Below are 25,090 nucleotides of genomic sequence, written 5' to 3' on the forward strand. Positions count from 1 at the left end.
CAGTGTGCATGGACGGGCGCTTGGCTGGTGATGTGTGTGGATGAGTGCTTGGCTGGCGGTGTGTGAGTAGTGACTTCTTGCTGGTCACTACACACACTGCTAGCTAAACGCCACTCCACGCAATCCGTGAGCTGGTGTGGTTGCTGTGTCAGGAATTTGGGTGTGTTAAAGTGATGGGCCCTTGAATGGCGCTGTCTGCTGGTGTGAGTATTGTAATGTGCTCGGGTGGCGGTGTGAATGGTTTTGTATGTGTCACACGTATGAAAGGTGTATGAATGACCTGTAAAGAGGTTGGTGCCTTGTCATGGCTTTACAGCTCACAAGCTGTGAGTCAATGGTTCAGTTTCTCGTCCTTTCAACTATTAACAGTGCATTTCATTTTTGTGAAATCTCTGGTTAATACAACTGTATATACTGACCCATCACTCACCTTCGTGCCAAATCCAACCGGTATGTCTGTGTGCTTGAGGAATAGGTGGTTGTGCAGAAATATTTGTCTTTTCTATCTTTTTCAAGCCGGGTGTATCTTGTCCCTTTTTGTAAATGTTGTAATGTGTTGGCTTCGTGCTTGGTGGTGTGAATGGTCTCGTGTGTATCACTTATGAAAGGTGTGTGAATGGCCTGTAAAGCGGTTGGTGCCTTGCAGTGGCTTTACAGCTCATGAGCTGTGAGTCATAGGTTCAGTTGTTTGTCCTTTCAATTATTGACAGTGCATTTAATTTTTGTGAAATCTCTTGTTAATAAAATATTATATACTGAACCATCACTCACCCTCGTGCCAAATCCAACCAGTATGTGTGTATGCTCGAGGAATACATGGCTGTGCAGTAATACTTGTCTTTTTTGTCTCTCTGCCAAGGTGTACATTCCATCTAAGAATAACATACCAACTGTAGATATTGTCGTAACCCATGGGAGTACATGGTGATGTCTCTCTTGTGGATCCCAACAAGTTATCTTACCCACAATGTCCTGCAAACCTCAAATTGTGTCTGTCACATTATTCCACTGTGCCAAAATTTACACGCTGCAGACAGAAACAACAAATTTCCTACGCCCCCCGCCTTTTTCCAAGTATCCCAATAGAAATGGTACCTCACTCAGTGGGTGGGTCAAGGACCCGCTACAGGCAAGGGCCCAAAACCTAGTGAGGCGACATCAAAATTACCTATCACAAACTAACCTGGTTTTCAAGTGAAGTCCCATGAGGTTTTGGCCCCGAGGTTGGCGGCCATCTAGGGAAACCTACCAAACCTACACATTTCTAAAAAGTAGACACCTGGGGGATTCCAGGGAGGTATGGCTTGCGTGGATCCCCCAATGTTTTCTTACCCAGAATCCCCAGCATACCTGCAATTTTGCTGAACAAATCTCTTTTTTCACACATTTTTGTGTGGGAAAGTTGTGGCATCATGGGGCTGACACAAATTTCCTACCACCCAGCGTTCCCCAGGTCTCCTGATAAAAATGGTGCCTCACTCGTGTGGGACGCCCAAGTACCCGCAACAGGCTAGGGCCCAAAACGTATTGAGGCGACATCAAAATTGCCTTTGACAAAACAACCTGGTTTTGCAAGGGGGGTCCCATGACTTTTTGGCCCGGGGCTCGGTTGCCACCTAGGGAAACCTACCAAACCCCCATATTTCTGAAAAGTAGACACCCGGGGAATTCCAGAGAGGTATGGCTTGCGTGGATCCCACAGCGTTTTCTTACCCAGAAACCCCTGCAAACCTGAAATTTAGCTGAGAAAAAATATATTTTTTCACACATTTTGGTGTTTGAAAGTTGTGGCATCACGGGGCTGCCACAAATTTCGTACCAACCAGCGTTCCCCCAGGTCTCCCGATAAAAATTGTGCCTCATTCGTGTGGGAGGCCCAAGTACCAGTGACAGGCAAGGGCCCAAAACGTATTGAGGCGACATCCTGTCGCGGGAACTAGGCCTACCCACACAAGTGAGGTACCGTTTTTCTCAAAAGCCTTTGGGGAACACAGGGTGTGTGGAATTTTGTGGATCCACGCAGATTCCAGAACTTTCCACCACAGAAATTAGAGGAAAATGTGTTTTGTTTTTGTCAATTTTTTAGTTTTGCAAGCGAGTCTGGGTAACAGAACCTGGCGAGAGCCAGTGAAGTCACCCCAGCCTAGATTCCTTTGGGTGTCTAGTTTAAAACAAATTATAGGTTTGCTAGGTTTCCCTAGGTGCTGGCAGAGCTAGGGTTAAAAAACTACAGCTAGGCACTTTGCAAAAAAAGGGTCATTTTTCACTGTGAAAATGTGGTGTGTCCACGTTGCGTTTTGCGCTGTTTCCTGCCGCGGGCACAAGGCCCACCCACACAAGTGAGGTACCGTTTTTCCCGAAAGACTTTGGGGAATGCGGGGTGGGTGGAATTTTGTGGATCCATGCAGATTCCAGAACTTTCCACCACAGAAATGTAAGGAAAATTTGTTTTTTTGTAAATTTTTTATGTTTGCAAGGGATTCTGGGTCACAGAACCTGGTGAGAGCCAGTCAAGACACCCCATCCTGGATTCCCCTGGGTGTCTAGTTTTCAAAAATGTATAGGTTTACTAGGTTTCCCTAGGTGCTGGCAGAGCTAGGGTTAAAAAACTACAGCTAGGCACTTTGCAAAAAAAGGGTCATTTTTCACTGTGAAAATGTGGTGTGTCCACGTTGCGTTTTGGCTGTTTCCTGTCGCGGGCACTAGGCCTACCCACACAAGTGAGGCACCGTTTTTCTCCGACTTTGGGAATGCGTGGTGGGTGGAACTTTGTGGATCCATGCAGATTCCAGAACTTTCCACCACAGAAATGTGAGGAAAAAGTGTTTTTTAAACAATTCTTTGGGTTTGCAAGGGATTCTGGGTAACAGAACCTGGTGAGAGCCATGAATTCAAAATACAGGCCTAATTGGGTAGGTGATTGGTGGTCGGGGTTATTGTTTGATAGAGCATTGCATGACTTATGATTTTCTGCAGGGGGATTCAAGGTTGAGGCTGAGGCCAAATAAAGCTCTCCGGAACCAGTGAAAGGAAAGCTGGCAGCAAATAAGCATGGGTCTTTAGAAACAACACATACCTTAGATCCCTTCTCTTGTGCAGTGGTCATAGTCAGTATGAAACTGGGGTGTACAATAGAGAGGTGCTGTTCCCTAGTTAAGGCTGGTACAAAGATTCAACAGCCATATCAGGGGATAGCTTTCTGTCAGGTGACCAGGTACATTAGAGCTACCAGGCATCTCTAACAATTTAGTTACTGGAACAACAAAATAAGTCTGAGTGCCACTGTGATGATTTGGTTGTTATCTTATACAGGGCTGTTGAAATAAAAATCGGCAGAACAAAACACACAGTCAGACTTTTTTTTGCAGGAGCTCATCCTGCCTGCCCTGCTGGCTTGCTGTCTGTTGGCCAAACAGGCATCCAGAATCACCAGTGTTGCACACCATCACTCCAACAATTCACCACATCAATCTCAGCAACAGAAGTATGAACACTTAAAGTGGCTCAGAAAGACATAGGGCTAAAGCCTACAACAGTGTAAGAAGCCAGCAAGGATGACGGGGGTACCAGCCATGCTGCATTCTAGGCTTCGCTCATAACAAGCAAGTACAGTGCTACTTGGTGCCGCTATGTTCTACACACACTACATACTCTTGCACAAGAGAAATTGGGAAATTAGTGAGTTTAAGATTATTTCTCCATCCAGGCTACTAAAACGCTAATTCAGCATTGACTTGACTCTGGACGTTATTTGAAATGTTGTTTCTTTTTAAACTAAAATGTACCATTTTAAGGTGGCTGACGACCATTTTTGAACAGTAAATTAAAAACAAATTTATGTTCAGGAAAGCAAATAGAAAGAAGCAAACTTCCTTTAGGAGTGTGCAGCTGCAAGTCCCTTAAATTGTGTTCACAACAAAAATAAACTAAGAATAAAAAAAGTAAGAATGGGAGAGGGGCAACACATGAATGGGGAAGAGGGGAAAAGCAAGAATAGAGGGTGTGTATGCTTGGATGTGATGGGGAAAGAACAGACAGGGGAGAGAGAGCCAGGAAAGACATGCACTCCCATGGAATTCTGAAACAAAAATATTAGAAATACTTGTCTGATGTCAGCAGTGGAATGATATAAGTGAGCCACTTGGCAAATCAGCTATGCTCTAAAGGCAGGACAAACACAAGAATAGGGAGAAAAGTCACTAAATAAGGAGAAAGGAACTGAGATTAACAAGAAAGCTATTGGATCATTAGCAATTGTCTGACTCAAAAACCACTCTATGTATTAGGTTGTAGACAATAGGGACTCTATACACAAAGGTAAACTTACACGCGAGTAAAGCTACTTTTGCAAGTTAACTCTTACACTTTTGAATAACTTTACTACTTTCGGTCATTCACCATTTACTATTGTGTACTTACTGAAAAGTGTAGATGCACATTCCCCACCCCATTTGATTGAGGCGGTCAGAAAGGAATCTGACCGCTCATTATTATTATTATTACTATAATTATTAAACATTTGTAGAGCGCGTAGCTACCCTTAGGCATCCCAGCCCTAGCGACTGAACAGAAGCAAATGAGGTTAAAGTGCTGATTGTTGGAATAGCAAAGTTTTTAAAACCAGAGTGAAAATTGCGGGCCCATTAAGAGTTATGAATAGCTGTGTGACATCCGCGTAGGTGACGATCTTAATCGTGTGAGGTAGAATTATGTCAGCAAGTGGCCGCATATACACATTGAATAGTGTGGGGCTCAACGAGGATCCCTGCGGGACTCCACAGCTGAGCTCTAATCTCCTAGATGTTGCGTCCCCTGAGAAAACCTGAAAAGTTCTATTATCTAGGTAGGATTGTATCCAGGAGATCGCCTCATCTTGGATCTCTAGCCTCCTGAGTCTCTCCACTAAGATGGTAAGGTTGGAGAATGATGGCGACTGCTCCTCCTCGATCTAAAATGTGTTTAAAGTCCTCGACCACAGCAAGAAGAGCAGTCTCAGTTCCGTGTTTAAGACGGAACCCAGTCTGGGTGGTATGCAGGAGGTCATGGGCTTCCGCCAGTCGGAATGCAGCAAGTAATTTCAAGGGCGCGCCTTTCCGCCCTTGAAATTACGATGACGGTTTTCGCCATGGTTTCCATGCCAGTCCTTCTGACCCGACTTTGTGGCCCCCCGCAGGAGGCCGGTTGATCCCTGCACCTTGTGGTAGGCACCTTGCCACGGGGTGCTAGGATGTACTGCACCTCCCATTTTACTTTGGGAGCATGCATTACAGCCGGTTTATGGCCGTAATGCATGCTCTCATTTTAAAATATAGGAATACGACCGAACAGTGTTTGGTCGCATTGTAATGGAGCGGTTGGGACCGCAGACCAGGTGTTGGTCAGTCCCATGACCGATGCGGTGTTGGGCAGAAGTGATTCCGCCCGACATCATAATGAGCCCCTTAGTATGACATTAATTTACAATTTTTTTAAAGTTACATTTATTTCTAGATTGAATGAAGTAATATTTAGCTATAATTTATACATTTTTAAATTAAAATATAAGTACATATATTTTTAATAGGTATAACTAAATGAATTTATTTTAAACGTTATTTCCAGAAAGGGTTTCATTTTAAGTCTGTCCTACCATTATTTTCTGAGGTGCTTGTTTTATTCTTATTTATTTATTTATTTGAAAAGTTTTATATAGGGCTGGCTAGACCCAGAGGTATCAGAGGGCTTTACATGAGGATAATGGTTACAAAAGAACAGTGTTACATAGTTACAGTAGTTTCTAGAGCATAACATAGCATAAAGAAAGACAGTGGTAAATAAATAACATCCGTTGGTATCGCAAAAAATAACATAGATGACAAGTCCTGAGAAGCACAGATAGTAGAAGGGGAAAAGCCAGGGGGTAGGAATACATATCGAGTCTAGGAAGACCGGTCATGGCGAAGAGAACATCCGTGGATACCAGCAAAGTTAGAGTAAGTAAGTTGAACAAGACTGGAGGCTCAGAGGGGGACAAAAAAGGGCGAATGTTCAACCTGGCGTTAGAGGGCGCTGACCGGCGGCAAGAAACAATCAGGAAGACCATTGGATCCTCAAAATAGAGGAACCAGGACAAAAACCCCATAAACTGCGTAAACAATATGGTAGGATTGGGGGTAGACAAAAATCCGAATAAAAAGTCAGCATTAAAAAAACCTACCCCAAAAGCAGAGCTGAATGGAGAAGGCAGCAGTTGGTTCGGGAGGGAGGAAAGGTAGAGGGTCGCAGATCACTCTCGGGGTCCTCCAGGTCAGGGGAAGTCAGCATGGGTGTCGGGGCAGCCATCCCAGAAGAAGAAAGCAGTTGCTGATCCAGGAGGACGGGCAACTCAGAAAAAAAGGAAAGCGGGCTCAATGGTGCAGTACAGCAGCTCCGTGTAGTAATCTTTTCTGCGTTCAGATCGATTCTCGTTCCTGCACAGCGGGACGCCAGGAAACCGCGTCTCAGTCCAGAAAGTCAGGCGATGGTCGGAGGAGAGAGAGATCCTCCGTTATATCCCCAGCAGCCACCCAGGAAGAAAGAAGATCCACTTTTTTCCCTGGTATCTCAACAGGGAGGCGGGGGAAGAAAGCGACACCGCTGAGATGACGAGAAGAGCTAGGCTCAAAGTCTGGCTGGGTAGGTGACAGCTGAGGCGACGAAACCGGAGCCAATCTCCCCTATAGACGATTCACCTGCTCCACCGGACATCGGCCAAGATAGCACAGTCTCTGCGGTCGGGACATCCATCACGCCTTCATTTGAAGATCTTGAGACAGAAAGCAGGAGATTGGAAAGGTGAGGAGCACAGTTGAAACATGACCCCAGGTGAGTAAAGGGGCCCGGGTAGGAGGTAGAAATCAGGGGATAGAGGCTAAAAGGCCATCCCTTGCCTGGAGCTCACGGCCAGAGCTCCTCACCTGTCGGCCATCTTGTCATGAGAGGTGACTACCCATGGGTTGTGCTGTATTTACTAAAGCTCTGAGGTGGAGTACGTTCCTGATTGTTTTGTTCCTTTTTGGCTCTGTGACTATAGAGGGGTTGTGATTAGTAATGGGCTTACTCTTTTTGTGTGGGGATCCATATCCCTCTTTCAATCACATCCTACTTCTTCAACAACACAGCTAATGATGTATGTAGACGAGGCCTTAAAAGGTATGTGGTGATCTTCATTCAGAAGATGATGAGAAGTTCTAAATCAGATGATAGTAAGTTGTAAATTTTGAGAGAACATTGCATGGATGATGGTTTCTGTGTTTTTTTCATTAAGCCTTAGGAATTTCAGATGCAAAAGGTCTCTGCTATGCTGCGAGTATATGCCACCTGAAATGGTGAGTCCAAGTAGGAGAGAAAGATTGTCTTAAATATGGTGGAAGCCTCCAAAGGTAGCCAGTGTACAAAGTTTGTGAGAAGGAATATGTGGTCAAATGTCCGTTGAGACAATTTGTGGTCTGCTTTTTCTAGTTCAATGCAAAGTAAGTGAAGGTGCAGGACAAGATGAGGCAGGCAAAAAAGGGAGCAATACCCAGTGGGAAATGCTGCTCCTCTCTCTGTTGCGTATGATTGCCCTGTGCACATAAGAGGGACACTTCTCTCATACATTTTGAAGTCTGCTGATCCTCCAGATCTCATTCACTCCCGTTCCACTTAATGTGATCCTACCCCAATTTTATGTACATGTTATACGTACAACTTGTTATATTGTGTTGCTTTTTAAACCCTACATTGTTTTACTTTCAATAACTACATTTTTGTCTTTATTTCATGTATTTATCTGTAAGCATTTTCTCATTGAGCTTGATTTAGAGTTTGGATGATGGGTACTTCCTCACAAATGATACATATATAGTGTATGTCGTATTACAAGTGCATTAGATACAATGCACTTGTAATAAGGTGGACGGGACCTTCATCTGCCAAACTCTAAATTAGGCTACCTATTCTTATTGCCTGGCCAGAGTTTTAGTAAAATGCATTTCATACCACTCCCCAGAAATTCCTCTCAGAAGGAAGCAGAAACCCCAATTGGTAGTGCAAGGGGATGAACAGAGACACAAAAGTCTTTTTTTCACATTTCAAATGTAATGCTCAGGTATTCTCAAAGATAGTTTTGCCAAGTTCCCCCTAATATGTCCCAAAACAGGTAATGTCTGGAGACACAGGCTTTGATACCTTGAAGTTAAGTATGTCAACCTTTCTGGCCATGTATAAAAAATAATACAGCTGTGTGTGATGCAGATGTAATGGAATGTGGAGCACACTGCTCTTAATTCATTGGTGATTTAGTACCCCTTCTTAATCTGCAGCAGATGTGTGTAAATGTGAAGTTCTGGCAGAGATATTTTCACATGGTAATGGTTTGGGACTGGTTCTGTTTTGAGTGGCAATCTCTCTTTGACTTAGTCCAGGAACAAATAGTTTTACTATTTTTAGCTTTGGAAATTCATGAAAAAGTTCTTTAAAATAAATAACAAAAATGGCACTGCCAATAAGTCTGGCTTTAAAGAGAAGATGCCTGGTAATGCAAAGCTTTACAAGCAGACCGATGGCAAGTAGACGGTATGAAACATGAGTTTGTGTACAATAGGCTTTCATAGGTCAGTGTGTGAATAATTCTTCCATTCTGGTCTTTTGATTAGCATTTTGGGATTTGTATTCTTGTTTGTCAGTGTCAGAGTGCAAAGTAGAAAAAACATGGACAGGGCCAGAAGTCATAAATGATAAATTAACCTGGAAGCTTGTCAACTGTGCAGTGGGGCTTTCAACACACAGTGCACAAGCAGGTATTAGAGTATTTTACTACAGCATGAAGTACTGACTAGGGCACTCGTGGAGGGAAGTGTGTGCAAAAGGGTGCAAAAGTATGCAAAAGGGTGCCAGAATGTGTGGGTCATTTTGGGTAGCTTCGTGAGAAGGCTTGTGTGCCTGCCTTCGCTAGTACTCCGATATAATAATCTAATATTACCAGTCTACTCCTGTAAGAGGAGGTTGTGCGATGGTAAGGCCAGAGGCCTATCTCTATGATGAGGTGTAATGACTCCTCTCCCCAATGCCTGACATGGTCCCACTGGTATGGCCGGGTGGTGAATGGGGCGGGGTGCCTTTGTATGTAAGGACAGGCTGGTTGTTCATGGGGTAGAATGTGGTTGTACTTAGCCAGTCCCTGGACATGTGGGGAGGTCGGGGGTGTACTTGGCCAGCTTCATAGGAGAAGAGGCAAAGCGTGAATACACACCCTGGAAGGGAGGGCCGGGACTGGGCCAGACTCTGTGGTTAGGGCCAGGGACTGTGCTATTGTTCTAGGGATGAGGACAATGTCTGTGCTAGCACCCAAGGAAGTGGGGTATGGGGCAGAAACTGTGCTCAGGATGGAGGTTGTAAAAGAGGGTCATGTAACTGCCAACATCAAAGCAAAGTGGGTCCCCATGGGAGGGATCAATACCTGAACCAGTGACCTGGGAGTGTAGGGTGGCAATGTAAGGGTGCTAAAGTAATGCCTGCATTCCAATGTAAGGGAAAGTACAATGGGAGTGCACAAGCTGTGCCTGCATTCTGGGAAAGAGGGAATACAATCTGGTGGTGACAACAGCGTGTCTAAATCTTGGTAAACATGAGCAGGCATACAAGGGAGCAGAAACTGTGCCTGCACAACACAAGAGAGTGCATAAGCCATAGCGGGCATGCAGGAGTAGGCATGATGGGCATGCAGTATTCATGCAGCAGATGTTTAAGCACATTTTAAATTAAAAGGAACCAAATGTTTCGGGAGGTAATGGTCACTGTATTTGGATTCCATGACCCTGTAAAAAAACAGTGTTGTAAATAATGCTGCATTCTGCCAGTGGTATTGCTGTTTGCTCATGTATTATACGGAAACTAAAACCACATTAGAATTAAAGCATCATGGTGGCTTTGCACAGGTATGCCCGTTTGAAAGTAGCAACCATATTAGTTGAGGGGGACCACTCCACAAACCACTAGGAGTGCAATGCAAGCTCCCATTCACAAGAAGCATCTGCCAACCCAAATGCTGCACTAAATGCATTCAATAAGTGGGTGCACCGAAAACCACTCTCTCAGTATTGCTTCTAAAAGCTCTTTTTTGTTGATCACATAAGATCTGGCAACAGCTGCACTTTCAATCAGGTGAGACTGGGATACTATTTTGATTGAAATGTTTACATATTGATGAAATAAGAAAACAATTTAAATTAATAAAAGTAACTATGGGACACAGGTAGAGTTACATTTGAAATAAGAGGAATACTTTGTAACTAAGAGGAGACGAAAGAAATTCGGTCTGTATGTGGTTACAGTATGACTCAAGAATGCAACTCAACTTTCATCTTGTCAGGTAAGTAAGTGCCCAGGACACACTCAATAGTCATGAAACACACCGAAATTGAAAATATTGAGATGGAACTCCAGATTTCAAGGAAACCATTGTGAAGCTTTTAGTTTATTGATCACATAGCTTTACTAATTACACAGGATCCATAAATTACAATTTTCTCAGCTATCGTAATTTTTTTTGTTTTAGTTTACCCTCCATTTAATGCTCCACCATCTCCTTGATACAAGTCACTCACTCATATGTGAACAAGATGCATTTACCAACCATATCCTGATGGCATAAAACAATTCAGAGAAAAAGCAGTGATTGTACTTGAGGAGATAGATAAATATATAGATAGATAGATAGATAGATAGATAGATAGATAGATAGATAGATAGATAGATAGATAGATAGATAGATAGATAGATAGATAGATAGATAGATAGATAGATAGATAGATAGATAGATAGATAGATAGATAGATAGATAGATAGATAGATAGATAGATAGATAATTTTTATTGCACAATTAGTTAAAATCATTGCAATCGAGCTTGGTTAGATTTAGGATAAAGTGCATAATTTCCGATGTTAAAAGTAAAATGAAACAGTATGGCGTCCTATTATTCTAAAAATAAAAAAATTTAAACATCACATTGTCGGCGATTAAAACATAAAGGATTAAAAAAATTAATACAACATTGAACGTTATTGTTCCATAGGATTGAAAGAAGTCAGCATGACTTTTACAGCCGTCAAAAATGTCATAAAGCTTGCCGCCAGCTGTGCTGTCGCCTTTCATACACTGTACCAGGGCAGCCTGACATGTCCGAAGATATAGAATACGCCAGATGGGGCGGAGCCAATACATTCTCAAGGTGCGTAGTATCTCACAGATGCACAATATGTGAAATATGTGTATGAGGAGAGTTCTAGCACATAGCCACTGAAGGCTTTATTTATCTGTTTTTCAAGTTGTAAATTCTCCCATTCCATGACAAACATGCCATAGTGACTTACACAATATAGCAAAAGCGTTTGTTAGTCAAAACCATAGTTGGAGTGACTGATTTAGTAGTGTTTGTCTATTCCTTCTGGCCTTGTGCACGTAGTTGCTACATCTATGCATGATACAATAGACAAAGGGATTTGTGTTCCACTCATCAAGAGAGCACTGCACAGCCCCTTGCAACCAAGATCTGAGAGTGGGTCCTGTGCTGTGCTTTTTTTTCTGAAAAGATTATTCCTTTTGATGTCTGGATATGACTATATTTACCATTTTCTGCATATTCTATTGACTATAGTGCCTGCTGTACCTGTGATAAGTATTGTAGCTTGCCGAGATCACTGTAATCAACGTTGATCTTTGACCCAATTACTTCATCAACTTCTGCTTGAAGTCTGATATTAAAGAAAATAGAAATTTAATTTACAGATTTTAACAGAACCACTTTCTACTCATTTCATTCATACCACATTGTAACACATTTTGCATAGTTTTAATAGTTTCCAAAATCTTGTTGCAGACAATGCATTTAAAAACTGTTGGAGACCACTTGTAGGAATCCTGGAAGTTAATCAATGAATTCCACAACCAGTGTGAGGAGTTAACATGTCTTTACATGATAGGGACTTATTTAAAATTTGGGGGATAGGATAATATGTTACAAATATGTCTTGTCTGCCATATTACAAGTGCACCATAGCCTATGTCACTTGTAATGCAGCAGATGGGACATCTGCCATATGGTGAGGTACTATTCCATCCACCAAGATCTAAATAAGGCCTAAACTGTATACAACACCTTATTTAAGATTTAGATAAAGTTAAAATCTTTGGTTGCCAGCCTGACACAGACCTGTCTCTGCAGCCCACATTTTAGAGGTACTGTAGTCAAGGAATACTACATTTGTGTCTGTGAATAAATCCAATGAATACCAAGAACACCAATGGAACATCAATAGAACACTGCCAGGATCAAGGCTAAAATAAACAACAAAAGCTGTATGCACTGTAAAACACCCATGCCAAGTTAGAAGTTAGAAGCTGAGGCAACACATTCCTAGCAACCCCAGCAGCTAAAAATTAAGAGAATATAAAAGTTTGTATCTCTTCATGAGTTGAGTAATTCGGAGATAATATCGGTTGATTTGTTTTGGCTAATATACTGAACTTTGCTGTGGATGGTAAATGGAGGAAATAGTTTGGGAGGTGTATAAGTCATTACAAGGTAATTACAGCAGGTACATTAATTATTATACTTCAGAATGAAGGGATTGCTCAGGATCTATTTTATTTGAATAACATTGATAGGGGAGTTGGGTGAGAAGAGCAGATAAGTTAGGTTGAAGGAGGTGGATCTTGCAGGCTATTATTTTTAAGATCTTCAAGGAGGTGGGTGATCTTAGGTTGAGTGGAAACACATGTGAGTGGTGGTGTGCCAAGAAGGAAAGAACCTAAATCTTGAGGATGTGGAGAAGGTTTGTGGGGAGGGCAACTAAATGTACTTTATAGGGACCTGTGGTACCTAACAAGCCTAACTGCTGATAGGAAGAAAGAGAGGTTGATCTGGTAAGGATGAACTGGGTTCGGTATAAAAGATTGATGAATTTTTCAAGCAGTTACAAATAAGTAAGCTGAAAACCTCGTCGGAGGAAACCGTTCTAGTAGGCCAGCTTGATGAAGACAGTAGTAGCTGAGGTAGGGGTGTGCAACACAGATGAACATGTAGTAGCTCCTGAGGTGGTGACGCTTTCATACGTTCTGAGACTACGGTACTAAGAATCCTTGAGTGCAAGCCTTATACAACCTGCAATAAGTTCTCTACCAAACGCTAACTAGTCAGAAAATAAAGTCAAATACTAAGGTGCTCATTTAGAACACAGCACTGAATTGTTAAGCAGACACCTCTATCTGTAGTAACATTGTGGAAATGTGCAAGAAATAATAAGACATGTAGGTTTATTATTACCCACCTATCCTTATGTATTAGAACACAGTTAGCAGCAATGTTTTGCTGGTTGTACTGGCTCAGGGCTTTTCCATACTGTTATTTGGTTTCACTGTTGCTCCAATGTGACAAAACCACATCACACATTTAATTTCTTCCGCTAAACTACGTAATTAGGAGCAATGTACAATGCTCCTCTTTCCTGTGTAAATCCACACTTTATAAAACCTCTTATAAAGTAAAGTGAGGACTATGCAAAAATGTTCGCATGCAGACTTTAACCCAGATTTATAATGAACAACAATGAAGCATTATGGATACTTGTCATCTTTCAATAAATGGAGACAGTTCTTTGACTTTCACATATCCATCCACCACTCTATTAAGGTATAAGGCATATACAGAAGGTATAAGCGGTGTTCTATACTTACTTTTTCAAAATGTCCGGATGGCGGGTCAATTCAAGTATTAGGAATGATAGCTGGTTAGCTGTTGTCTCATGACCTAGAATACAAAGCATAGAATAAAAAACAAGATGGTCCCACCTGGGCTCAATAACGTGCATTCATAACAGGTATCGATTAGGCAAAATTTATGGTAAATTTACTAGTCCAAAACCTAACACCTAGCTACAGTGGCGGCTGCCTCGGGATGGGGTGGTAAGGCTGGAAAAAAAAGAAGAGAAACTTACCTGTGAATGTCACCGCTGCCTCTCCTCCATCCCCTTCTCTCCGCACTGGCAGCACGGAACGGAAGCACCCGGAGTCCCAGACCCTCCCAGCCAATCACAACGCTGCTGTTACCATGACAGCAGACCCGTAATGGTCTGAACGCCATGATTCGGCACTCAGACAAGGACTGGGAGGCTGTGCATGTTCTCCACCTAGGCTGTGCATTACAGCGCAGTGGAGAGCATGCAAAGTGCCATGACTGTTTGGCCAGCCCACGAGAGCCAGCCAAACCGTCATGGACCCTTAGAGAGTGCAAACCACTTCTCCCCCTGCTCTGGCCAGCTCAGCCCCGCCCCGCCCTATCCTGCCTCCAAGTCCGCACTGAAAAATAAAATGATAATAACATCATGTTATTATCATTTTTTTTTTTTTTTTTTTTTGCATTGCTCAAAGAGCAGTGGGGGATGCTTCTCAGCCTTAGCGGAGGAGCCAAAACTGCCTAGCTGGTCTGATGATCAACGTTTTATAGTGAAAAATGTTGTGCACTACCACTGCAAACTGAGTCAAAGTTTATTGAAAGATCGAAATAAAAAATATTTCATCGTCACACTTCCTTTAAAAAATAGCACATTTTGAATGATTGAATAGATTTCCATAGTACATAATTGAAGATAGCATGTGGGTTATTATAAAGAAGAAGAAAAAATAAATGTATTAAAACAATAAAACCAGTAAAACTATACAAATGTTAGCAGAAACAATTAAATAAATCTTAGCCCAAAATTATTAAAGTTTCATGAGTTCATTACCTCTAATAGCCTATGCTGCATGTACAAATTTTGAGACTGCAACCACTACCACTGAGGTGGACTTAGTCTTGAAAATCGTGAGGGCATTAGCACTATCCAGGATTGTCAGGCTTTCACATAGGGGAGTGATCTACCTTCTTCTAGGCACTGCGTATTTGGGGCAAAAGAAAAGCAGATGTTCATCTGTTTTTTATCCATAATCTTACAGAATTTGTACCATCGCATTAGGGGCAGAGCAGTTGGTAAAAACAGCTATAGGAAGGGTACCATACGTGCACTGTGAGAACAGGCTACATGCTCATGTAGGTCTTATGTAGTGCAAGAACTTCTCAGCTTTGGGGACATCTTTATAGATTAACAAATGATTGGTCAGTGTGCCTCTACTTCTGTCCAATAACTGGTCATAGGCTGGCCATTTCCCAATAGTTTTGATTTACAAATCCAACATCATTGGTTGGGATGGACCCTGGATCCCCCCAAAACCCTGGTAATCCTAGCTTAATTCATGCCTCTCTCAAATTCTTTAGCCACTGGAGCCTCTGGGTTGCTTTTTTACATGACATAACGTCACTAAGGCCGGACCTATAGTGATGGAGTTCTCTTGTCCTCCATACACGAACCCAATATAACAACGTTCTCAGTCTTGCAAGTTCGGCAACTGAATGTATTCCCAGATACAAAGTTAGGGGAAGCAGAGGATTCCCTTTACCTAACTCTGTAATGGCCCTGAGAAAGTTGTTCTCTTTAATGCTCAGGTTACACTGATACCAAAGTTCTTCCCCATACAGGGCTGCACCCTTTGCCTGCATTTTATAAACTTCAACTGCTGGATTTATTGGGGACCACTAAACCTTTCCTGCCATTCTAATGCTCTGTGGCTTATAATTTGGGAACTCTTGATATCTGGAGGGACCAGGATTCAATGGCCACCAATCTAATCCCCAAATAATCAATCTTGGTTACTCTCTGCAATACCACACTGTTCAGAGAAACCACACCTCTGAGCCTCTTCCTTGTGGTGTATACAATCAACTTGGTCTTGGCGGAGTTAACTTCCAGACCAAAGTCCCTACAAAATGAACTAAAGCTGTTCACCAGATTTTGCAAGCCCATCCTGGTTTTGGCTAAGAAGAGGGTGTCATCAGCAGAGAACACACCAGGAATTTTTAGCACTACTGCTAAACAAAACCTGCCTCCAGCACTGCTCCTGTTGTTACTGGGGGTCAATATTGCAGCATTGCTGCAAAGCCAGCCCCCAGTAACAAAAATGCCTCCACTTCTCCAAAACTGGCCCTACCATTCCTGCCTCCTAGGTAAATGCCAATTGCCTACTATGGCCAGTTCAGCTCTGCTGAAATTGGCAGCTCATACAGACGAATGTATTGAGGACCCAGCGGGAGAGAGAGAGTTCCTGGTGCAACTGCTAACAATCTTCCAGAAACCTTTCTGGTCATTTGATCTTACAGATTTAAGTAGGTCACACTAGGTCACACCACTTTTTATCCTCCCAATCTCTTTTCGCCTCCTTTAATTCCTTCCTGTAGGCAGCTCTACTTGTCCGGATCTCTTGATTGTCCCCCATCCTGATTGCACCCAACAGATGAGTCAATTCAGAGACATTTTATTGATTAAGTTCCCAACTGTGAAATGATTCCGTTACTACAGATGCATAAGTTGTTTGAAACAGTTTAAAAGAAGACTTGAGAGATCTAAAAACATTGTAACATAAGTATTCATTTGTAGGAGACAATATTATTCAGGTCATCAGTTCATGTTATACAAAATGTTAAATATAAAGGAAAAAAATAGTTGAAACTGCAAGTCAGGCATAAAGTATATGTCTTAAATTGTGGATCCTTCCTTGACACTGTTCATACAAGCTTGTCTCATATTTAGAATTAGACCAGCATTGAGTAGTAACATTTTACAGAAAAGGTGGCAGTGGTTTAGAGCAACACAGCCAGCACCTCTGTTAAAGAGAAAATACAGGAACACATACGGGCCATTAGAAATGCTTACACCAGTTATCCTCTGGCGGTACATTTCAATGCAACACATGGTACAGAAGAGCTGTCGTGTATGAAATTTCATGGACTTGAGACTATTGAAGACAATCCAAGAGGGGGGGACAAAGTTCAATGTTTATGGAGATTAGAGGCCTCATGGATATGTAAATTGAGAACAGTGGAATAGGTCTTAATGTCGATAAGGAAATGTTTATATTCCTTAGAGATTAAGTTAACTATGATTACTTTATGTATCTACCCTTAAGCTCCAAATAGGAACTCGAAATATCAGGAGTTTCTATCAAACGATTATAACCTATTGTATCATTGTGGTTTGCTTTGTACTATTGATATATGAGACCAGCTCCTCCATGAAAATGTGCTGCTTGTACTGCTATCCAAATCTGTTTTTAATATTTGAGTATCTGATCTCAGAAACATGTGTCAAACCTTAAGTTTATTGTATAATTTGGATAGAAATGAATAGTGACTATATCGTGAATCACAAGATATTTTCACCGGAGAGAAACTAAAACTTAATTTTCCTTTCCTTTTATTCACAATTGCCACTTGCATGGGGCTGCCTGTTCATCTTAACTTCTTCCATTGCTCACTGCCTATGAAAATTGCGGGAACTTTGCTGCATGTGACCAGTACATATTGGTTGGTTAAATAACATTGTGAATTATGGGTTTTCTCCTTGGAGAAAACCTGATAAATTCTCTTTGTTTTGTTTTTTCACAATTACAACTTGCATGGATATAATACTTAAATTTTTTATAATTTGGCTTCCTTACTCCTGCAAAATATTTCATTTGCTAATGGTTTTAACTCTGCCCTGTGCCAGCTAACGCTAACTACTTTGGAAGTGACTGCCATAACACTTCTTTACTTAGGGTCTTTACAATCCCTAATCTGATTTCGCTAACATTATTAGCCTAAATTCTCTTAGTTGAGAAACAAGGCAGGTGACTGTTTTTTTGTAGTCCTACTTTAGTTTGTTTGGACTACCAAAATGGTAGAATATTTGACATTGATACTATTACGTGAACGTGCGTTGTCACGACATTCACGTATAGGTGACGCGTTTTGTCGCTTATACGGAAGTAATTCCAAAACGCTGCCACACATGTTTTGAATGTGAGCGGGGAGCCACGTTGGACGGGGTAAGCTTAATATAACCAAATTTCTCGCTCAGTTACCTTGATAGAGGAATTGGACTTTACTGAGTCCTCGTCTACATTTAACACTTATATTCTTTGTATTGTAGATTGTAAGTGAAAGTTTATCATACTTCCTGGGGGCTGGGGACTTTGGCTCTACTCGTCTATATAGACCGAGGTTTTTGGCTTACTCGTTCGTACTAGGTAAGCTCTGACATGTACCCGACTATTTACCCTTTTTTTCTATTACTCTTCTCATGATTGCGTGTCGACTATATTTAGTCTTTTAAACATTTTTACTATGATGTGTGGCTAGACTTATTCGTCACAAGATAATATTACTGTAAGGATTCAACCTAGAAAGATGCTTGACACTAACTGGCTTATTATTTTGTATCCACTATGAGCAACTACAGTGCCTAGCTTTAGATGGAACTTTGTGTTATTGCCTAGACCAGTTGCTATCAAACTATTTGCGATAATAGCACGCTTATTTGAATGTGGCTGGAGGTTACTAATTAATGCAAGATAAGTTCTTCATTTTTGGACTTTACATTGAACCTTTTTAGGATTCCAGCTCATAAGCATATGCACTATATAAAAGAGTGATATAGCCACACTCACTATATGAATACTCTTTATTTTCTTCTCAGTGAACATCTGGGACTCTCAACTCCTATGACCTTAGTTGGAATTGAGTAGCATTTTAATCCACTATAAAAGATTATGATGATGATGGTCGTGTTGATCTTACATACCGCTGGACTTTGCGCTTGAGGTAAATGCAGAACATAGAATCTTACTTCAATGCTTTCCGGTCTCTCTCTCTTCTTTCTTATCACACTGTTTGCAGTCAAATGGCAGGATTGTAACTAACCTCTTTCTGCTTGTGTTTTGGTTCATTTATCCTTATATTCTCTTCACAGTTTTTCACTATTTAGTTTTTTTTTACGTGACTTGTCTTGAACTTGGGCAATAATTGGGCAGGATAAAATGCTTTATTATCTATTCACTGTTATCTTTACACGTTTACATCTGGGCTTAGTTATCTTTGCCGCGCTGTAGTTTGAGCACAATTTTTTTATTTTCTACACCCGGTCTATTTTAATTCCATAATGTTGAGCACATTAATAGGAAATTAAGAACTTCCCCAGGTTCTGAAAATAAGCTTGTTTCATATGGTTTTGTTAACAGCCTTGAAAAAGTTGTATAACGATGAAACACGTGTCGGCTGTCATTTTGCTTCACCTACGTGTCAACAATTTGTCTAAAGATCCACCTATGATCAAGATTGTGTCATACCTACTGCTCTTCGTTTGAAAATAAACGGATTACTGACTGCGTGTCAGTCAGTTGGAACTCTTAATGTGCTGTGCTCTGCTCCTTGAATCTCTTGAGTAGTAACATCCCAGCTTGCGTGATGGTGTTGCCCAACTAACACAATCATCTTAAAATAAGGGATACATATTTCTATTTCTGAGGTTGCTTATAATATCTGGGAATGATTTGTAATGGTTTAATTTCAATGACAATGACTAATGTCACAAGAGTGGCTTTATCTTGGAATAGATGTTTTTAGGAGACGTTAAATTTACGCAGGGGTCCATGAATGCAAGTGTTCTATCTTGCATTCCAATTTTTCTGAGACCAATTTAGGGTTTTCAATAAAAGTGCAATCTTTCTTGAGTGTTGCAAGAGATTTCTTGTCTCAATATATCACAGAGAGTGCCTTCTGCTTAATGCAGTAAGCTTTAGGCCTGATGGACAACACTTGCTATTGCTTTGGCACAAGACCTTGCAGAGTGCAACTTCCAACCACAGTGCCTGGACAGGGACTATTTGACTTACTGTAGCTAATTTATGGAGGACGTTTCCTTCATATTGATTGTGAAATACCATTTACTAATAGGTGTATACTCAAGTGCATATGTGAGAGTCTGAGGCATTTTTGCTCTCTATATTGTTTATGAAATATTTAAAATGTCTCATTCCAGAGGATTTATAAAACCTATTTAAAAAACCAGCATGTCCTAAAGCCTTATTCCCTATGTGCAAGAACTGTGGTTTATTGTCTAGACTCTGAGAGAATGCTTTACCAAGATATGTGTAAGATTTTAGCATCTCTAGTGGTGTTTCACCTAAATTCCAACAAATGGGGCAACAGTGTTTTCTTCCTCTAAAATGTGCGTGGAGGTAGCAGTTGCACACCATTTTTTATCCATTTGCTCATGTTAATCCATTTTAGCAAGTTTGCATGCTGACTGGAACATGCCTCGCCTCGGATCTGCTGCATACCAATCGCACAGCTTGATAAGAAAAACCTCCAGCCTTTATGGGTTCGATATTTTATTCCTTGTTTTTCAAAATTCATACATTCAGCTTGACTTTTTTTATTCACAACAATGCTATCCGAGGGCCCCATTTGCTTCTCACTGCTCACACGTGGGGACATTTAATTCACCAATAACAGCTAAAAAACTTAAACCCAATGCATTTCGGGCCTTGGAGATGCCCTTCGTCAGGGGAAGCTGTATAAATATAGAAATAACATAAAAACCCATGTTAGTTTAACGTGCTTCAACACTTAGGTGAAATTTACATAGATATATTCTATAGTGATTGAATCGATCCTGCCCTTTGTAAACATGTTAAAAAATACCCCCTTTGTGTTATCAAGGTCTTTACTTCATGCGGAGACCTCCCCCACTCCATCCTCGGTTTTAAACCTGCTATACTGCCCGCGTGACGGAGCAAACACTCAACACACCTAGGTGCCGATCACGATCCGGTAAAAATTTTCCCCGTACGACTCGTATCCGGTTTTTTTACCGTACGAATCGTACAAGTGCCGTACAAACTGCCAATTATGATTCGCATGGGAAAAAGACCATACGAATCGCATTGGGAATTATTCCCCACACGTCCTCGGGTCGGAAAATGTGTGCGACACGTCCTCGGACGATTTACCGTACAAATGCGAAAAGTGAAGTCCGACCGAGGAATCACGATCCATCCCGTGCGTCCGATGTTACAACCGTATGGAAAAAACACCGTCCGCACGGAACTCCCATAGCAACCATGGAGACATGTGCCCGCATACGTGCCCAACACTCCCCCCAGCCCCCTAACGTTTGAGACGTACCCCCCGTGTATGTACACCCCCACCCGTGTATGTACACCCGTGTACGTGTCGTACCCCCGTGTATGTACACCCGTGTACGTGTCGTACCCCCGTGTATGTACCCCCGTGTACGTGTCCTACCCCCCGTGTATGCACACCCGTGTACGTGTTGTACCCCCCGTGTATGTACACCCGTGTATGTGTCATACCCGCCTGTATGTACACCCGTGTACGTGTCGTACCCCTCCATGTATGTACACCTGTGTACGTGTCGTACCCCCGTGTATGTACACACCTGTACGTGTCGTACCCCCGTGTATGTACACCCGTGTACGTGTCGTACCCCCACCCGTGTATGTGCACCCGTGTACATTAGAGTCGTACCCCCACCCGTGTATGTACACCCGTGTACATGTCGTACACCCCGTGTATGTACACCCGTGTACGTGTCGTACCCCCCCTGTATGTACACCCGTGTATGTGTCGTACCCCTCCGTGTATGTACACCCGTGTACGTGTCGTACCCCCCGTGTATGTACACCCCTGTACGTGTCGTACCCCAGTGTATGTACACCCGTGTACGTGTCCTACCCCCACCCGTGTATGTGCACCCGTGTACATTAGAGTCGTACCCCCACCCGTGTAAGTACACCCCTGTACGTGTCGTACCCCCGTGTATGTACACCCCTGTACGTGTCGTACCCCCCGTGTATGTACACCCGTGTACGTGTCGTACCCCCACCCGTGTATGTACACCCCTGTACATGTCGTACCCCCGTGTATGTACACCCCTGTACGTGTCGTACCCCCACCCGTGTATGTGCACCCGTGTACATTAGAGTCGTACCCCCACCCGTGTATGTACACCCGTGTACGTGTCGTACCCCTCCGTGTATGTACACCCCTGTACGTGTCGTACCCCCGTGTATGTACACCCCTGTACGTGTCGTACCCCTCCGTGTATGTACACCCCTGTACGTGTCGTACCCCCGTGTATGTACACCCCTGTACATGTCGTACCCCCACCCGTGTATGTGCACCCGTGTACATTAGAGTCGTACCCCCACCCGTGTATGTACACCCGTGTACGTGTCGTACCCCTCCGTGTATGTACACCCCTGTACGTGTCGTACCCCCCGTGTATGTACACCCCTGTACGTGTCGTACCCCCGTGTATGTACACAGCCCGTACGTGTCGTACCTCCCGTGTATGTACACCCCTGTACGTGTCGTACCCCCACCTGTGTATGTACACCCCTGTACGTGTTGTACCCCCACCCGTGTATGTGCACCCGTGTACATTAGAGTAATACCCCCACCCGTGTATGTACACCCGTGTACGTCAGAGTCGTACCCCCACCACAACCTCCTAAGTACGGAGCGCACCCCAGGCCCCAACATCACAACCGCATGTACGAGTCATACCAAGCCACACACAAGGACAGCACTGTACAACAAAATGGCCCATGTACACCCCGTACACACGCTAAAAACGCACGTACACAACCAGGACAAAACAAAACAACACAAGAATACACCATTCGAATGGCACAAAGCCACTAAACATGTCCAACAACCACTAAAACAACACATTCACTGACCTGCAACTGCCAAAAACAAACAGAGGGCCCAAACACCACCACTCCTTATAACACACCCACCCAAACTTCAAACACAGCCACACCCACCAATGGACCAATAAAAAGGGCCCACACACACAAACCATGAGCCTTTGCAACAGACTCACTGCTGCCAGACCCCACAGACAACCTACAGCACCAAACTAGAAGCTTTACCACACCTTACACTTGCACACCTTCACTCAACCACCTTCACAAACACCCCCTCATCACATTCACACACACACCCAAACAACCACACCCACACACTCACAACCATCCACACCCCCCCCACCATCCACACCCACACCCCTCACCATGCCCACTAACAAGAATCCAAAGTTCAGTAACCGAGAGTTGGAGGTCCTTGTCGATGAAATCCTCAGAGTCGAGCCACACCTCTTTGGAACATCGGTCAGACAGACCAGCATTTCAGAAAAAACAGCCATGTGGCAGACCATCGTCGATGCTGTGAATGCTGTTGCGGACACCAGAAGGAACAAGCAGGAATGCCAAGCCAGGTGGTACGATCTGCGGAGGAGGGTCCGAGCCAAGATGACGGATGAACACAACCAGGCCAACGTCACTGGAGGAGGGCCGTCCTGCAGACCCGTACACTACCATCCCTGGGAGGAGAGGGTGATGGCCATACTGCCGGTGGAGGCAGTCGAAGGATTAGGAGGACTCCGAGACCCGGGTGAGTACAGAAACAACGCACCTCACATGGGGGGAACGTCATCCACAACCAAACTCACAAACAGGCACGCAACCACCCCAAGCTATCGCATGACTCAACCACACTCCATGAACACGCACATGCCACAGGCGTCACCATGCCCCATGCACCCAGCTGGACAATGTCAAGTCACAGGCCACAGAAGACACCAACACATGACACGGTAACCCGGATGGCGGGAGGGTGGGCCCAAAAAATCACATAGTGCAACTCAGAAGCAGACAACAATGCCCTGTGCCCATATGGCCTAGGTCACAGCCAGACAAACAGTGTGTCCCCACACAGGAAAGACTCGCCAGCAAATGGCGGACGCCTTGCATTAACACATGGGGGTGAAGGCACTGTTTTGCACATGACAGCAGCTAATGAACAGCCAACACTGTGAAAGAGTGGCAGCACACACCACCACAGCAGCAGCGCAGAGACACACACTACACCCAATGGGTGCCTGGAGATCAGAAACAAACTCACATCAACAAGCCAAGGGCCATTCAAAGATCTGCTAACAGTGTGTGCCCAGGAAGCTGGGCTGAGGTGACAGAGGGTGACACACAGAGGGAGGGAGAGGGGGACAGAGAGGGAGGGAGACACAGGAAGACGGACAGAGGGCGGAGGCTGACACACAGAGGGAGGGAGAGGGGGACAGAGAGGGAGGGAGACACAGGAAGATGGACAGAGGGAGGAGGCTGACACACAGAGGGAGGGAGAGGGGGACAGAGAGGGAGGGAGAGGGGGACAGAGAGGGAGGGAGACACAGGAAGACGGACAGAGGGAGGAGGCTGACACACAGAGGGAGGGAGAGGGGGACACAGAGGGAGGGAGAGGGGGACAGAGAGGGAGGGAGACACAGGAAGACGGACAGAGGGAGGAGGCTGACACACAGAGGGAGGGAGAGGGGGACAGAGAGGGAGGGAGACACAGGAAGACGGACAGAGGGAGGAGGCTGACACTCAGAGGGAGGGAGAGGGGGACAGAGAGGGAGGGAGAGGGGGACAGAGAGGGAGGGAGACACAGGAAGACGGACAGAGGGAGGAGGCTGACACACAGAGGGAGGGAGAGGGGGACAGAGAGGGAGGGAGAGGGGGACAGAGAGGGAGGGAGACACAGGGAGACGGACAGAGGGAGGAGGCTGACACACAGAGGGAGGGAGAGGGGGACAGAGAGGGAGGGAGAGGGGGACAGAGAGGGAGGGAGACACAGGAAGACGGACATAGGGAGGAGGCTGACACACAGAGGGAGGGAGAGGGGGACAGAGAGGGAGGGAGAGGGGGACAGAGAAGGAGGGAGACACAGGAAGACGGACAGAGGGAGGAGGCTGACACACAGAGGGAGGGAGAGGGGGACACAGAGGGAGGGAGACACAGGGAGAGCAAATCAGCCATGTGGTGTGTGGGAATGTCTGCTCGTCAGCAGGTGGACTGTGTGCATGTAGACAAGGGTGGCCAGTGCCAGCACCCCCCCTCTCCTCCATGGCAAAACACAGGGCCATGTCACAACCTGTGCACGAGCACAACGACAGCTAACTGCATCATTGAAGTGTGTGGAACAACTTCATGTGCCCACGTACAGTGCAACACGGAAGGCGCCAATGCACGGCTCGCCACACCTGCCCACTCCACTGCTGACTGCAGTCACACTTGACGCAGCAAGTAAGACTGTGCCAC

The 25,090-nt window shown here is 44.0% G+C and overlaps 1 protein-coding gene across 1 annotated transcript in view; it reads right to left on the reverse strand.

Annotated features, from left to right (window-relative positions):
• LOC146799011 (cholesterol 24-hydroxylase-like) overlaps positions 1–25,090 on the reverse strand; it is a 475,198-nt gene that overhangs the window by 117,282 nt on the left and 332,826 nt on the right. The window contains exons 10-11 of the mRNA XM_085626406.1: positions 13,733–13,805; positions 11,667–11,751 (exon numbers count right to left, since the gene is read on the reverse strand). Coding sequence (XP_085482532.1) covers positions 11,667–11,751; positions 13,733–13,805 — 158 coding nt within the window. The remainder of the gene's footprint in view (positions 1–11,666; positions 11,752–13,732; positions 13,806–25,090) is intronic.

Source organism: Triturus cristatus, chromosome 9 (assembly GCF_964204655.1).
Source record: "Triturus cristatus chromosome 9, aTriCri1.1, whole genome shotgun sequence".
Taxonomy (NCBI): domain Eukaryota; kingdom Metazoa; phylum Chordata; class Amphibia; order Caudata; family Salamandridae; genus Triturus; species Triturus cristatus.